This window comes from Cryptomeria japonica, chromosome 1, assembly GCF_030272615.1.
Source record: "Cryptomeria japonica chromosome 1, Sugi_1.0, whole genome shotgun sequence".
Lineage (NCBI taxonomy): Eukaryota > Viridiplantae > Streptophyta > Pinopsida > Cupressales > Cupressaceae > Cryptomeria > Cryptomeria japonica.
In genome coordinates this window covers 494,555,051-494,571,214 of record NC_081405.1, presented here as the reverse complement: position 1 = coordinate 494,571,214, position 16,164 = coordinate 494,555,051, and the positions used below count along the sequence as shown (strand labels likewise).

The 16,164-nt window shown below is 32.5% G+C and overlaps 1 protein-coding gene and 1 non-coding gene across 2 annotated transcripts; one reads left to right on the top strand and one right to left on the bottom strand.

Moving 5' to 3' along the window:
• Positions 1 to 1,643: 1,643 nt before the first annotated feature.
• LOC131073500 (UPF0496 protein At3g49070) lies at positions 1,644 to 3,496 on the bottom strand. Its single transcript, XM_058009939.2, has 2 exons — positions 3,228 to 3,496; positions 1,644 to 2,644 (listed from the first exon to the last, which is right to left on the bottom strand). Exons 1-2 carry the CDS (start codon positions 3,268 to 3,270, stop codon positions 1,854 to 1,856), a joined length of 834 nt encoding a protein of 277 aa, XP_057865922.2. The 5' UTR covers positions 3,271 to 3,496; the 3' UTR covers positions 1,644 to 1,853.
• Positions 3,497 to 11,387: 7,891 nt separating this feature from the next.
• Positions 11,388 to 11,470, top strand: TRNAL-UAA (transfer RNA leucine (anticodon UAA)). The gene has a single exon. It is a non-coding gene; the product is annotated as a tRNA-Leu (tRNA).
• The last annotated feature ends 4,694 nt before the right edge of the window (positions 11,471 to 16,164 follow it).

The following is a 16,164-nucleotide window of genomic DNA, read 5'->3' as shown; positions in this document are numbered from 1 at the left end:
CCTTTAAATGCAATAAGTTGGAATATGGAATAATGCATCTTAGAGTAATGAATTATACTCAGTTGTTGTTAAGGAATTTAAATATGCTTGGAAAGATCTCTTATGTTTATGGTGAAAATCCTAGTGTATTAGTGTATTAGTTGTATGGCTTGTTAATTTAAATGAAAAGCTTGAATGGAAATTATGAATGGATCTTAATGGATGAATCCTTGCTTGTGATTTATATTTCCATCTTCTGAAAGAAATTATCCTGATTATGAATTATTTCGTTATTAAGATATTCAGTTTATTGGTTTAATTGTGTGAGTTAGTGAATTGTGAAATTTAAGTAATCTCGTTGGGAAACTCTTTAGGTGTTAGTTGAAGTCTTCCGCTATGTAATCTGAATCTTTGATATCTTGTTGCATCTTATGTGTTGTAACTTTAAAAAAAAAAAAAAAATGTTGCACTCTATTCTTGTTATTTTAGCTTAACCCTTCGGGGTTTCCTGGCGGGGCATTACACATGGTCCTCCTAACTCCAACATCTTTTCCCTTCCTTCTTGAGCCAACCCTTCAAATGCCAAATATTTTGAATTGAGAACCAAGGATCTTATATTTAACTACAAGCCTTGGCTCACTAGTTCATCATCAAATCAGCTCATTAACATGTAATATTAGAAAGGACTATATGCACTCTTGCATCAACATTCACATTAACAAATATTACACTATAATCTAGGTGATAGTATTCCTATTTGGCATGTCTTTGATCTTTTTTATTTCACCAAAATAGTTTGACTTGTTATTGAAGAAGATATAAACTTTTTGTATGAACACAACAAACCCCAATATGCTTTTCAACACCCACTTTGTTTCAAACATAGAAACAATCAAAGATGAATATATACCAAATATCATATTAATATGGGATAAATCCATGTGGAGATAGAAATTCAAGAACTAAACCACAAACACAACTCACTCTAGAACAAGCCCAAATTCATCGTGTAAGTTTGTGAACACAAATCATATTTATAAGCCTAATTTTGATCATCAATCACAATATACAACATAATCTTCTTCGTTAACAATTACAAATTAACATAAAAATTTGCACCCAACAATAATAAGAAACAAATTAAATTAAATGTTGCAATGATTTTGCCACTTTCCACTTTAGAACTTTACTTTCACATCTGTTCCTCACTTGTTCTAAATGGGAATGGCTATCCAGTCTTTAGAATGCACCCAACATCTATTTTATTATATATTTATAATGTATAAAAGATAATGATTTGGCAGCTCGCGGGCTTCATGCCCTTGCTGGGCTGGCAGCTGACAGGTCTGGACCTCCATTAAAAAAAAATGATTTCTTAATACATTCATTCTAGAAACTGGATAGCTATCTCCCTTCTTAATTGTCAATCATACCTTGTCTATCCAGACATAAAAATGAAAATATTGTCAAAAAGAGCTAAAATAAAAAAAAACTAAATCCCTGCTGGCATCAAAAATTAAAATATTGTCAAAAAGAGTTAAAAAAAAAAATCTGTCCTTCCCTATTAAGATTTTCAATTCTGATAACTGGATAGACATTTCCAAAAAAAAAAATCTGTCCTTCCCTAAGAAGATTTTCAATTTTTCAATTCTGATAACTGGATAGACGTTTCCAAAATCAAACAATCTTATTGAATAGCAATGCTCTAAATCCGGCAATCCCAAACTGGAAACATTCTCCTTTTGAAGAATGGTAAAGTCAAATGAATAAGCAAATGGAAATGGCGAAGAGCTTGGCAAATACCTCACAGGCTCACACCCATCTTCTGAAACAAATCCATTTCAGGAAAAATAAGCAGACAAGAATTCGGGAAGTTAATTTTTTATGTGCTGAAGAAGAAGAGCTCTCACTCTGTTGATCTCCATCAAACAAAGGCAACCCTGCTCTTCAATTTCATCTAGTCTGCTCCTGTAATTCCTGTCATTTTTTCCCAAAAGCTTGATTATTTGCTGAAGAGGATAAATTTCATCCTTTCTTGCTTTCCAGATCTTTATTACATCTTTATTGTGCTCCACTTCATCATACAGCCGGGCGACTAACATTCTGGTCGTTTCCAACTGGTTCAGTAAAATGTAAGTACCCTTTGCAGCCGCATCCATTTGAGAATTCTCCTTCACTAATTCAGGAAAAAATTTATGTGCAAAGGAAAGCCATTTGAGTCTTTTAGCTAGGGTTTGACGCCTCGGCTGAAACTCCTGATGCAAACCCTCAAAAAATTCACAGATGCCCTTAAAATGGGCACCTTGCATAAAGGGATTCTCCTGCTCTAAAACATTTTGAAAGGCCATGTAACTCACTCGGGCTCTGTGTGTGCTCTCGAGAAGCAGGGCACACACATGGAAAGAATTTAGGGTATTGGAGAAATAACAGGACACTAATTTATGGAGCTCTGGTTTGTTGATGAGATGAATTAGGGATGCATTTATAATTTCTTCATTCGGTGAAAGCAGGTCTTCCAACAAGATGTTTTGGGATTGAGCAGTTCTGCTGTTGAATTGGTGGCAAAGAGCTGTTTGGACGGCCTGACAGAATTTATCAAATGATTTTGTTTTGAGGACAATCTTATAGTTATGGCTCAGCCTCCATTCCTCCTGTGCACTCCTCTCTGGTAGCATAAATTTCAATGTTAGGACAAAGTGTTAGAGACCAGAAGACAAATTACAGTAGATATTAAACAAAATTGGAATCCAGAAACAGGCAATATATTCAGAATCTGATTTTTCCACAACCCACTTTGTTTTGTGATAATTTTTTTGGATTTAGATTGTAGATTAATGTTTGATATCAGCGTTTTGGATCATATGTTAAGTTTTCTCATTGGAATCAGATGAGGTTTAAGATTGATATTTCAGAAGATACGTCATGATTCCTCATTCGAATGAAAACAATCTCATTCTGATAAAGAATCATGATGTATGATCGGAAGCCTGGATATTGAGTCTTAATCTACACAGTTTTAATTCACAGAAATTATCACAAAGTCAATATATTGTTTGTTATTTGGGATTTAAACAATATACTAAATTGAAATTGAGTGCGCTTCTGATTTTGACTGTCAAATTCAGAAATCTAATATCTTTAACGTACTCCAGAAGCTCTCAATTTCAATAGACATGGACTCTGCCCAAACCTAATATCTTTAATATATGAAACTGTTATAAGACCTTTTCCAAACTATCTGTGTGCACCTTCATTTGTGGGCAGACTGGAATTGGTGAAATCTAAGCACATTTCTCTCCTCTTCCACCTGGTTGACAAAGTATGTTGAATCTGAACACATAGATCCGGAGCTTCAAAGGCTTTCTTGCAATGGAGTCAATCCAAAAGTCCCTGCTTTCTGAGAAGATTCTTACAACTCTAATTCCAATTAAAAAATCAAAACATACATTTATATCTATATCAGTTTTTATTAGTTGGTCAACTAAAATAATATTGAGCTTCAGTGAGCAATGGAAAGAAAGATGTAGCGTACAAAATCTGAAGTTGAGAATCATCCCATTAAGATATTAGTGATTTAAGTAAAACAAAAAAGAATAATATTGTTTTTGGAATTTTGTAATAAGAGAATTTGTTTTTAAGTAGAATTTGTTTTGTTTTATAATATTGTATAGTAAGATTTAGAATTGTAATATTTTATCTAAAAAGAGGGTAACGAAAGAATTGAGTTAGAATTAATTTAGAGAAAACACTTTAAATAGATAGACAATTTTTACATTAAAGTTGCAATACAAAGGTTGGTGTGTAAACTTTAAATTCTATATATTTGTAAATTATTAAAAAAAATAAAACAATTATATACTAATTTTCAAGTATTATAATTGCATATATAATATACTAATAATTGAAAGAAAAAATTGTAGCAATATAAAACATTTCCACATAACTTCAAATGAGAAAAATATACAAACAAAAGCTCAAAATCCACCATGCAAATAATAGACAAACATAGTATCAAGATGACACAAAAATATGCTCTTTGAAACCCTTCATGAAGGAAGAATTTAGCCTCCAATATTATTCACACATGATGTATTATTCAACATTAAAAATATATGTTTTATGAGGACTCCTCAACTATAGTAACACTATCGGCTCCGCTCCTCAACTTTTATAAAGAATTTGAAAATGAAGTTCCTGCTCCCAACAATTATGCCCTCGGTTGCCAACAGCTTTGCAAATGTGGTTGTTGAGTGTCTCTCAACCCCTCCTCCTTCAAGACCTGCAATTGCCGCTATTGCCTCTATTGTTGGCCCTTCGAAAGGGGCTCCCTCATCGGCTCCTTTGGTGGGTGGGTCAAATGCTGCCAGTAGGGCCTCTTCTGGTGTTGGAGTTTGTGGACCTTCTACTGGAGGATGTAGCTTTGCTCATGTGGCTCTTGTTGCTCTTCCTCCCAAGGGGAAACCTCGTCTCTTCTCTTTTGTCAAGACTTCCCATGTGGTGGTTTGTGGGCAAGATGTGATAGATAACATTGGCTTCTACCAACACTATGGTTTTGTGTGCAGATTTATTGGGTTATGGCCTTCTCTCTCTAACCTCCATTGTTGGGTGAGTAATTCTTGGAAGCCTTCGGTTGCTGGTTGCATTGAGTTTTTTCCCTGTGCTAGGGGTTTTTTCATTGCTTCATTTACTTCTCTTGATGATCGTGACTTGGTGTTGGGTAAGTTGTGGGCTTGAGGAGTCAACTCTCTCTTGGTCAAGCCTTGGATTCCTTCTTTCAACCCTCTTAACGAATCACTTAATGTGTGTTTGGTCTGGGTGCGTCTTCCCAACCTTCCCCTTCATTTTTGGGAGCATTCTTGTTACGAGGCCATTGGTAACACTATTGGTCATTTCTTGAAGGTTGATGATGTCATGTCCTCTAGGGTCCTTCTACCTTCGCTTGCATTTTAATCGACATAGACATCTCTTTGCCACTCCCAGGGGATGTGGTCCTCATGGTTGGGGATAGGCCTTGGACTCAATCGTTGGATTATGAGGGCCTCCCCTTTCTCTGTCGGAGATGCTTCTCAATCGGTCATTTAGCTTCAAATTGTTCTCTCTCTTGCCATAAAGGTGTTGCTACTTGGTGGAAAGATGCAACTATTGACCATTTAATTGTTATGGATTCTAATTCTAATGATATTGTATAATCACATGCGGACGAGGACCCCTCCTGGGATGAGGTGGTGCCTCTGATAGCTGATGTGGCCTATGTTGGCCCCTTGGTCACTTCTAGTGTGGGCTATTTTGGACTTGATGCTTCGTCTTTGTTGCTCTTGTTCTGCAACAAAGGTCTACTCTTGTTGAGTCTACTCTAGACGTTGTTTTGTAACAACTGATTGTTCCTGTTGTAGACAATTTCGTTGAGGGGGTCTCCCAGCTTGATCCCAATGAAAGTATTGTCTAGATTGTTGTTCGTCGCAAGTGGAAAGGTAAGTTGTCACCCCCCTAAACTCCTCGGTTTCAATTTTTGGGTGATGCTCCTCACTCTTGAGTTGATTTCTTTTGGGCTATTACAGGTTTAGCTTGCCCTCAACAGTGGTTTTGTCTTGCTGCTTAAGGCTTGTCTAACTTGTTTTGTTTCTTTTTCTGCCTTTGGGCAATTTGTAAAAAGGGTCAACGCCCTTGTTTTTCTATTTTCCTAATCAAAAACATTAAAAATATAACAATATAGTTATATAGTCTCATGAATACTTATGAAACACCAACTTCCTCCAATATAGTCTTCATGTGTTCAAGCACAATGGATAACCATGCAACCACACATCCCATGTCATGCTTCACATATGCACTAGACTAGAAATCCCAATACAATTGATGTCCAATCTCAACCTCAACTGTGTCCTTTCTTTTATAGATTTAAGTTCATTTCAAAACCACTGAGAAGTATTAGAAAACCCATGTATCTTAAAACCATGAGAGCACAAAACCACTAACCCCGAAATCAAGTATTTGCCACAAATATTAAATATTTGTTCCACATCTACCACACAAAATATCTAACCAATGTTCCATATAACTTTAGATATTAATGCAAATAAATATCTAATGTGGCTAAACACATCTTGAAAGATGTGCCACAAATAAATATTTAGTTTTACATAGTTAAAAAAGGGGTACAATTATTTTTTTCTAACATTCCTCCACTAATTTAAACATTGCATAAGGGGCCATTGATGAAACAAATCATTATATGCTACAATGAAACCGCATGAATCTCCAACACATTTTCATGCTCTATCAAGATACCACAATTACATCTAAGGTGACCACCATCTCAAGCAAGAACTTCTCTCATTCTCCAACATACCACACTTGGAAAAAAAAAAAAGAACAAGACAAGGTGAATATGCACCAATCAAATAACACAAGCATCAAATCTATGTCTTAATAAAGACTCCAAGTTATTCCTATGGAAAAAACCCACATAACTGAAAAAAAAAGCAATTCCACAAAAAAATTGATACATACAATCATCCATACCACCAAGTGTATAAAAAAACTAGTATTTCATACCAACAACTCATCCAATCCATAAACCACAATAAAAAAATCCATATAAAAATTGTCAATGAAGAACTCACACGTTTAGGACCTCCCACTACATAGGCATAATGTCTTCTATCTAATTCCTTTAGTTTTAACCCTAGCACACATTATATAAACTTGTGCAATTGATTATTAATAAGGATTCCTAAATTACAACTTATTGATTTAGTAATTACTATCAAAATTAAATCTATAAATTACCCGAGAAACTCAAAAAATTGCACATGCTCATATTAAAAATTCATTTGTTTGTATTATCGTTAATTTTCTTTAGGTCAACAATAGTTTAATACAATGGCGACTTTCATAAATAACTTCCAATTTTCTTAAATGAGAGGTTTTCATTCACATATTCAACAAAGAAAATAAAAGGTTTTTAGTCCTCTAATTTTTAATCCTTGAAAGGTTTTGTCCTTGAGTTATTAATATATAATCCACACTCAACAAAAGATATAAATAGATATATAAAAATATATTCAATTATGAAACAATTCTCTTTACTCAAATTTTCCTTTATACCCTTCTCCAAAAGACACAACTCCTTTCATTCATTTTTTCTAACAAACTAAAAGTAATCAACCCATAATCTCCCTCAAATAAGTGTGGCTTCCTAAATAAAGCCACAAACATGTTGGGGATTATTTTTAATAAAATATAAGGAATTACAGCTATAATGCCAAGATTGATACCCAATTAATGGGTTGCAAACTTCCCTCATAAATGTTTCAAATAAGATGGTGACCTATAGGAATTGATTTGTAGCTTGTCGACGATATTAACAAGAGCTCTGCAGAGCTGGAGTCCCTGCCTAGTGCAAGGAAAGAGGAGTATTGTACAACGACAATGAAAAAATCAATAACATTTTGTTTCATAATATGTAAACACTGTGAACAAAATATGTTGTAAGTAAAAAAAAATTATTCATACAAGTTCTGAAATAGTTGACAACCGAAATGATAAGTAATTGTATTTTACTGAGATTCAACATTCAAGATTAGTATAAAATGGAAGTTTAAGTAGTATAGTATCTGATACTATGGTTGTTCTATATGCAATTCAGCACTAAACAAAATTTGCATTTACCAAAACTAAGCATGATATCAAATGTTTTTTTAAAGAAAATTAACAGGTTATTTACAAAACAGTATATAGTACTTGTTGATTTTAACACTATGGGTATGTGAATGGTATTTTAAGATCTTGTGTAATTGATTTTGAAAATCTACATTTGGAAACCTACAAAATGCAAAGTTAACAAAATTAAGATATGATTGAGAGAAACTAGTCCAAAAAATTAGATTACAAGATAACCTTGAGCAAATAAGCATATGTGACTGCTATCATACAAAAGGAATGAATATGAAAAAAAAAGTTCTCTAGCAGTCAATGAGTGATTAAGCACGAAAATATTTAGCATTTTTAAAAACATAACTTTATGGTATAATTGTCCAAGTTAAAAATGAAATACAAACAACAATAGAGTAGTAGTAAGAGCTTTGTATGAATGATGTAGAGATTGTGCATAACAAATAGTTGCAAGTAATCAAAGTTGTATAAATTGTGTTAAAATCTGTAGGAATTTATAATGTCAACTGTGTTATTGTATATTTCATGTGGTCTTATTACTGATGATTTTTGACAATACTAATCAAAATTCATGATTTTAGTGAATTCAGTTCATATTTGTAAGTGTAATGCTTCTTGCCTAAATTGGGAAAAACTGTGAATAAAACCTATATCACACCTAGGTAAAATTGTCTTGGCAGACTTAAAAACTATCTATATATCTTGCAAAGTCATAATATTCAAAGTCTACTATTTTACCTTTCAGCTTGTCATATTCATCCTCCTAAGCATCAAGAAAAGTACAACGTCCTATGAGAAAAATGTTACAGAGTTACAATGAGAGAGTTTTAAATAATGGTTATTGTTCTAACCATAGATGAGTGTACTAGTAGAAACCTTTATAGCTGCAAAGTTAAAGTGCAGTTTTTTTGTTATCATGTTGAAATTCTCAAGGCAAATATGGTGTTGCGTGTTAAAGGGTGCTCAACTAATGCAAACTTAGATTAGTTTTTTTATCTATGCTTCTTTACCTTGGTATTAATGAAAATTCTTGTAATAGCAATGATAAAGAAACAAATTCTATTTGTATGAAATCTTAAGTTATCTAGCAAAGCACAAACTTGGTGCAATAGGATCTAGCTTCATGACTAGCAAAATCAAAGTAAGCAGAGAGTAAGTAAAAAATGAACCATAAAAGTGAAGGAAAAGAGTATAATAAGTATTAAACGTACATATATTCAAAAAGTTTCATAAGAGTGCATAAAACCTACTAAAAGAAAAAGTAAAAGTAAAAGAAATACAAGTATAGAGCTTACGAGCTTGTAGCAAATTCTTCAAGCACTTTAAAAAAGAGGCATATCTGCCATGCTTTTTATAACAGTTTTGGATACATGTTCTATGTGGTACAGACATTTTCTGATTTTTCTTTCTCCATGGCAAGTGCAACTAGAATGACTATAAAAATAGCAAAGGATAAAACAATTAAAATTTTGCATTGGCCTAAAACTAATGACTGACATTTCAAATGCTTTTGGACACCAATATTGTAATGCATTATGTTTTAATTTCAAACTAGTTTCCCAAGAACAATTTCTACATGCAAATTTATAATGCGTAGGATAAATAAAGAAATCTAAATATGAGAACACATCTACAAACTAGTGTAGATAGGAGCAAGTGTCAAGCGCAATCTACAGAGAAGGCATGAGATTTGGATTATGAAAGCTACAAACATTTGATATTGAAATGAAAGAAATTTAGTCAGATGGTTCATTTTAATATTGTTAGAGTATCCAATACTCAACGGAGTAGTTGTTAAATATGTAAGCAAAAGAGGAATTGGCAAGCGAAAGCCAGTAAATCTGAAAGAAAGCAAGCTTCAAGACATCAAAAGTGAAAGTAATGACAAACCAAAAGAGGAAGGTTGTTTTGGCATTGGTTTGTTGGATGGAGAAATGTGAAAAGTTTGTACAGGTTTTCCTCCTAAGCCCAATGGATATCTTCATATTGGACATGCAAAAGTTTCTTTTCTAAACCAATACTTTCCTCAAAGGTATAAAAGACACTTGATTATACTGTGCTTTCCAAGGTCATGGCCACGCGTTTGAGCTTCTCCATTCCAGTTTGTGCTATAGATAATGTTTACAGAGTATTGAATTTTAGTTTTGATGATATTTGTTAATCATCTAGATTTGTTATAACTTATAACTTTATAACATAACAAATCAAATCATGTGTTATTGTCATTTCAGTTCTTGTGGAATTCTTGCCTTAATTAAAATTTGATGTCACGCTAAGCTATGAAAAATCTTAGATAGAAATGTGAACATTGACTATCTTATGTCAACGTACCATCACCCTCTTGTTATTGAGGTGTATGCAAATGTATCTAATGCACATATAGTATCAATCTTGTTTACTAAGATGCATGCAAATCTCAAAAAAAACAAAAGATTCTCCAAGACAAACTAGATTGAAACATTAAAAAGGTTTACATTGAGTGCCAAATGCAAAAATTGAAATTCACATGTTATGTTCTAGAAGGATGACAGTTTGTGTCCTAGGCGATTCAATTGGGTTATGGAAAATTTAGTATGTGATAAAAACAAATGCCTATCGCGATCAATAAAAGGAACTCACATGAGGTAATTAATTAGCTTGACATATATTTGAATGTGTATTTTGCACCAGCAGACTGTGTCTTACAAACTGAAATCATACATTAAACCAAAATTATTATTGGTAGAAAACCATTTGATCATTGCTCCAGTTGGTTGACCTTGCTTACCCACATTTCTCTAGCAATTGCTTTATCTTTCAAAGGGTTGCTAATTTTGATGGACACTACTTATGTTTTACTTTGTCAAAGATGCCCTGCGCACTTCTCTAATCATCAACAATTGAGACTAGTATTAAACATTCAAATCTAATTCAGATAAAATTAAATGATTTTGCAAGGCAGATTAGCCCTCTAGGTAAAGTGGCTAGTTGAAGCAGAGTATTCCAAAAACATGTGCAGAATGCGAACTGTGCAAGTTAGTGGCATCAACATAACTTTTGAAAGATCGTGCAAAAGTTGTATTCAAAAAATGATCTGCGGAGACATTGGCTTAAGTTGTTTCCAGATTATAGCGAAAATCAGAGACCTGCAAAATGAGTGGGCTAGACTAAACAATTTTCTTGATACCATTGATATTGTAGGCTAGGCTAAACAACTTTATTGGTACCATTGATATTTTCCTTTTTTCACTTTTAATTCAAAATATCTATGGACTATGAGGATTCGTTAGTTATTTGGAATCTTATATTGTGGACTAGGCTAAACAACTTTATTGGTAGCATTGATATTTTCCTTTTTTTCACTTTTAACTCAAAATATCTATGGACTTTGAAGATTCGTTAATTATTTGGAATCTTATATTGTGAGCTAGGCTAAACAACTTTATTGGTACCATTCATATTTTCCTCTCAATTTCTTTTGTCAAAAAATGTGGCCAACCAAGGTACCTAGCATGATACAAACCACATCATGCAAGCTGAAGGCTTTGACAGGTGTTAGTATACGTGTCAAAAGAATAAGCAAGCTGAACAAATATACAAAAGAGCTGGTACTCTTTTTAAGGCTCAGTAAACAGAATGATTTCTTACTTCAAGTTTTCTTCGATGGGTATGAAAAAAATGCAAGAAATACAATAATGCTAAGCCAATAATAGGCAGCGACTATAAAGTCTTACGAAATTGTACGAATTCATCTCGCTGGTTTGCCCGAGAGTTTAAGGGGGAAGACTTAAGATCTTCTGCACATAAGTGCGCATGGGTTCGAACCCCATAGCCAGCAAAAAAGAAATTTTCTAATTACTGCAATTTACAGATTTTTAGAAAAACTTGGGAAGAAATGTAGCAGTAATTTTGTTGGATTTGCCTTTGTGGAAGCTGCGAATTTGAATTCATAGCTCTGTAATTTATTTGTGTAGAAGAATTTTTATCCTGTATTCATACCGTGTCCAATGGGTAGCTCTAATGAAAGAGTAATTTGACTTTATAAAGCTCTATTTAAACAAGAAATGTGAAATACATTATGAATCTTACTATTTTCTAAAAATTCTAATTCATATCAACCTCCCTAAATCATTTTGTGATTCTATAAGGCAATATAACTTTGGTTTCAATTTCATCACTCCACTCACTTTAAAGAAAGATAATTTTCTATAAGGTTGTGCTCTGAAGAAGACCATATTTCCTACTTTGAATTTTATTTCTATTCAATGCTGATCAAACTATAGTTAATTTTATTTCTATTCAATGCTGATCAATCTATAGTTTTTTTTTTTCTAATTATGTGCTCTTTTTAGGTTCTCTCTTAATGATCTCAAATTTTGTTTATTTTGTTTAACTAGATCCTTTGCTCTTGATACTTTCCTATCAAAGGATAAATCATCATAATCATATAAATCCTTGAAAGGTTTCATCCTAATGGACATATGTGTTGCAAGGTGTGCATGCTTGCTCTTCTTCTGTTGTGCAGCGCAATGCTTGGGTTCGTGACATGGCTTAACCACCTCCTATAGATTCATTAAGTCTCATAGTTGTATCGATCACTAAAAGGTCGATCTTTTGGTGCAACAACAATTGTGTTTCTAGTATCAGAGCCTGGGTCACGGATTCGAACCCCTTGCTTGTGCTAGGGAGAAGGGGGGGGAATTGTTGCAAGGTGTGCACCGTTGATCTCCTTGTGATGTGTAGCATGGTGTTTGGGTTTGCAACATGGCTTAACCACCTACTGTGGATTCAATAAGTCTCATGGTTGTATCAGACATTAACAAGTCCATCTTTTGGTGCAACAGCAATTGTGTTTCTAACAATATGATATACGATCTTGTAATATCTCCCCTAAATAAATTTACTTTATTTGTGTTGACTAATGACCTACTACTCAATTCCATAAATAATCCTTAATCCATTTGTTGACTATTTTGATATGTTCATCAATTTGTGGTGATAATTGATACTTGGAGATAGTTTACTTCCTACTAAATGAAAGAGATCTTGCAAAAACTAGATGAGGAACTAGGTACTTATCACTCTCTATAGTTTTTGGTAACTCATTTAAGCGAGAAAATTCTTTGAAAAATAATTCAACTACTTTAAGGTTCTATAAACTCTATAGATATGGAAAAGAAATGGCTATATTTTTTAAATTTGTCAACCACAACATGTATACAAAAAATTGTGTGACTTATGGAATCCTATAATAAAATCCATTAATATTATTTTTTATTTCTAGTCTGGAATTAGCAATGGTTGTAATAACCATGTAGGAAAGGCATGTATTTTATTTTATTGGTTAGATAAGGCACTCCTTGACATACTTAAGAAGAATATCTCCTTTGAAACCCTTTCATGAAAATATTTCCTAACTTTTTGGTAGGTCTTTAAGTTACCTTAATGCCTTTTCAATGGTGTGTTATGTATTCTTTTTCTTTCATCTTGGGATAAGATAAATTCTCTTTGCATAGAATAAGGTCATATACTACCTTATATTTATCATCATTGATCTTTCCTTCCAAAATGTCAATAGCAAATGTATCCTTCTTATATTTTATTATTATAAATTTTTCAATAAAGAGTAATGTTTGATAATGAACATCCATTCCTTGATTGAGCATCAATTACTATATTATTCTTATCTTTGTCATATTCAATTTCAAAGTTGTAGGCTTGAATTTGTCTCACCCATTTTTTTGTATAACATTTATATAACTATGGCTAAGAAATTATTGTGATATGTTTTGGCCATAAATATTCCACAAACAAAATATTCTCCATTTTTTTTCTAAAGAATGTATCATAGATAGAATTTCCTTATCATAGATTGACTAACCTTTTTCAATTTTTAACTTCTAATTTACAAAAGATATTGGGCATCCTTTATGCATTAATAACACTCCAACTAATTCACCTAAGACGTCGCATGTAGAACAAAATAAAGGGAGAAATCTAGAATGGCTAATATAGTAATTGAATTTAGCATTTTCTTGATTTTATCAAAGGGCTATTGAGTAGTCTCTATCATGCAAATTCTCCCTTCTTGGTTAAATTTGTCCAAGAAATAGCTATTTGAGAGAATCCTTTGACAAATATATTAAATTAACTATAACGCATAAATATCACTCTCAATAGTACATTTGATAGTGGGGTCAATCTAGAAATGGTTTGTATCTTTTGTTGATTAACTCAAACTCCCTAAGCACCAATAATCTGTCCTAAATTATAAAAATTTATCAACCCAAACTCACATTTGGATTCCTTAACATAAAAATACAATTGCTCCAATATTCCCAAAACTTCATCTAAATTTAGTAGGTATTCCTCCCATGATTTTCTATAGATAAAAATATCATCAAAAACTACTGACACGTAATTCCTCAATTGATTTTTAGACACATGGTTCATGCATGATTAGAAGGTAACAAGAGCATTATTTAAACCAAAGGGCATTAACTCAAAACTCAAAATGCCCAAAATGATATTGTAAAATACTTTTATGCACATGTTCTTCTCTTGCCCAAATTTGATGATACCCAAGTCTCAAATCAAACCAATGAAATTCATTAATTAACTTATCAAGTATAGGAATTAGGCATGTATTTTTAATAGTTTTATTGTTTAATGCCCTAAAAAATATGCATATATGCATAGTTCCATCTTTATTTTTTACTAAGACAACTAAAGATGCAAAAGGAATAAAAATTGGCTTAATATAACACCTTTATAAGTTCCTCGACACTTTTTACATTTTGTCATTAAATATTCATGGATGCAAGGAGCAATAATTACTAGTTTTGTTACTTCTGACTATGGTGTTAGCATGGACAATGGTACGAGATTCGGGATGAATATCCTCTCTTGCAAAGCAAGATTTCTAAATACAAAGTTACAAAAGCTTTGATCTTAGTCGTGTAGGGTAGATCACTGGGAACAAATGTGAAAGTATTCAAGGTGGACATTGATGTTTGACACTTCAAACTAGAGAATGTGAAAGAAAATTTTGTGGACTTCTCACAATTGTAACAAATATTTTTTGTATTTTTTTATTTATAAATCTGCTTTAAAATAGCAATAACAACTAATCTATCCTAATGATCTACTCTATTAATGATTGTGAAATAAATTACAAAAGTGAACGAAAACAAGAGGTAAACAAATAAACTTGCAATTCGATCTACTAGAAAATGTTAACCATTCAACGATTTAATGCATATGATGATTAGATTAGATCATAAAAAATCACATAACATAAATCAAATTACTCAATTCATGTAAACATGATGCAATCATCGAGGAATAAATGAATCAAAAGATTTTTAGAATCCATCTAACTATATGGGCATAGTCAATGCACACATACAGGACAAGATTCTTTATGAGTTATTCAAATGTGATCTAACCAAGTTATCCTTCACAATTAAATATTTGAATAATCAACAATATCAACTAATGCAGTTGTTTCAATCATTCACACAAGCTAGAAATGTTGAAATCTAAATTTTATTCATCCAAATCTCACAAATCTAGCAAAAACTTTTACACCAAAATTGCATAAACATCTCACAATAATGTTTGTATAAATTCCAACCCTTTTTAAGACAAAATGAAGGGTTTATAGAGCCATTACAACATCCAATTTGCAAAACTGAAACTAGGGTTTTTGCAACAACAAAAAAATAGAAAAATAGAAAATAACAACTTAAAACTACTCTAAAACTTAAGTAAATTGCATCTAAGACTCATTCAAATGATTAATGACCAATTTAGGCCACTAAAATTGAAGAAAAAGAGCTCCTTTTGTTGTGTTTGATGTGCTAATTAACTATTGTTTCAAAAGTGATGGGTTTCCTTCTTCAAAACATGAAACATATTTCTCGATCTGTGTTGAACTTAACTAGAAGTTGTCTACATTATTTTGGACATGAGAACATAAATTTGAATGCCCTTTATCTGCCTATTTGACCCACGTGGTAGTTGGAGTTAACTGGAGCTCACACAAAACTAGTTAGAAAACATCATCTAAAATGTCTATTTGCTGGCCCAACTATTTACTATATACACATCCATCCAAAATCTGAAGTAAATCATCTTTAGAAATGAGCAACAACTTCTGGAAATTGTTGATTGAACAAGTTCACCATGCTATGCAGCTCTTCAATATCTAGTGCCTTTGTATACTTCAATTTTATAACCAGATTCTTAAAAAATACTTTCATTTTTCTCTTCCTCTTCAAATTGTGGTAATTCAACATTCATGAATTGAATATGCTACTTCATAGACAACATTTGTTCTATAATATACAGAGTGCAATATATATGCATTTTATCTTTGAATTCTCGCACTATGTTGCACATTATTAACCTTTACCTTATCATCGAACAGTGTACATGGAAGACTTTCAACAAATTTTTTAGTTCTAGCCAACAAAGTGTTTTCACTATTAATTTGTTCTATTACCATTTCTTTAGACTCCTTGTATTCTT

What these genes read in the sequence shown, in the direction of transcription:
- LOC131073500 (XM_058009939.2), bottom strand. Translation starts at nt 3,270, where the DNA reads ATGTGCTTAGATTTCACCAATTCCAGTCTGCCCACAAATGAAG. An exon ending in CAGTCTGCCCACAAATGAAG is followed by an intron (nt 2,645 to 3,227) that starts GTGCACACAGAT and finishes TTATGCTACCAG; the next exon opens with AGAGGAGTGCACAGGAGGAA.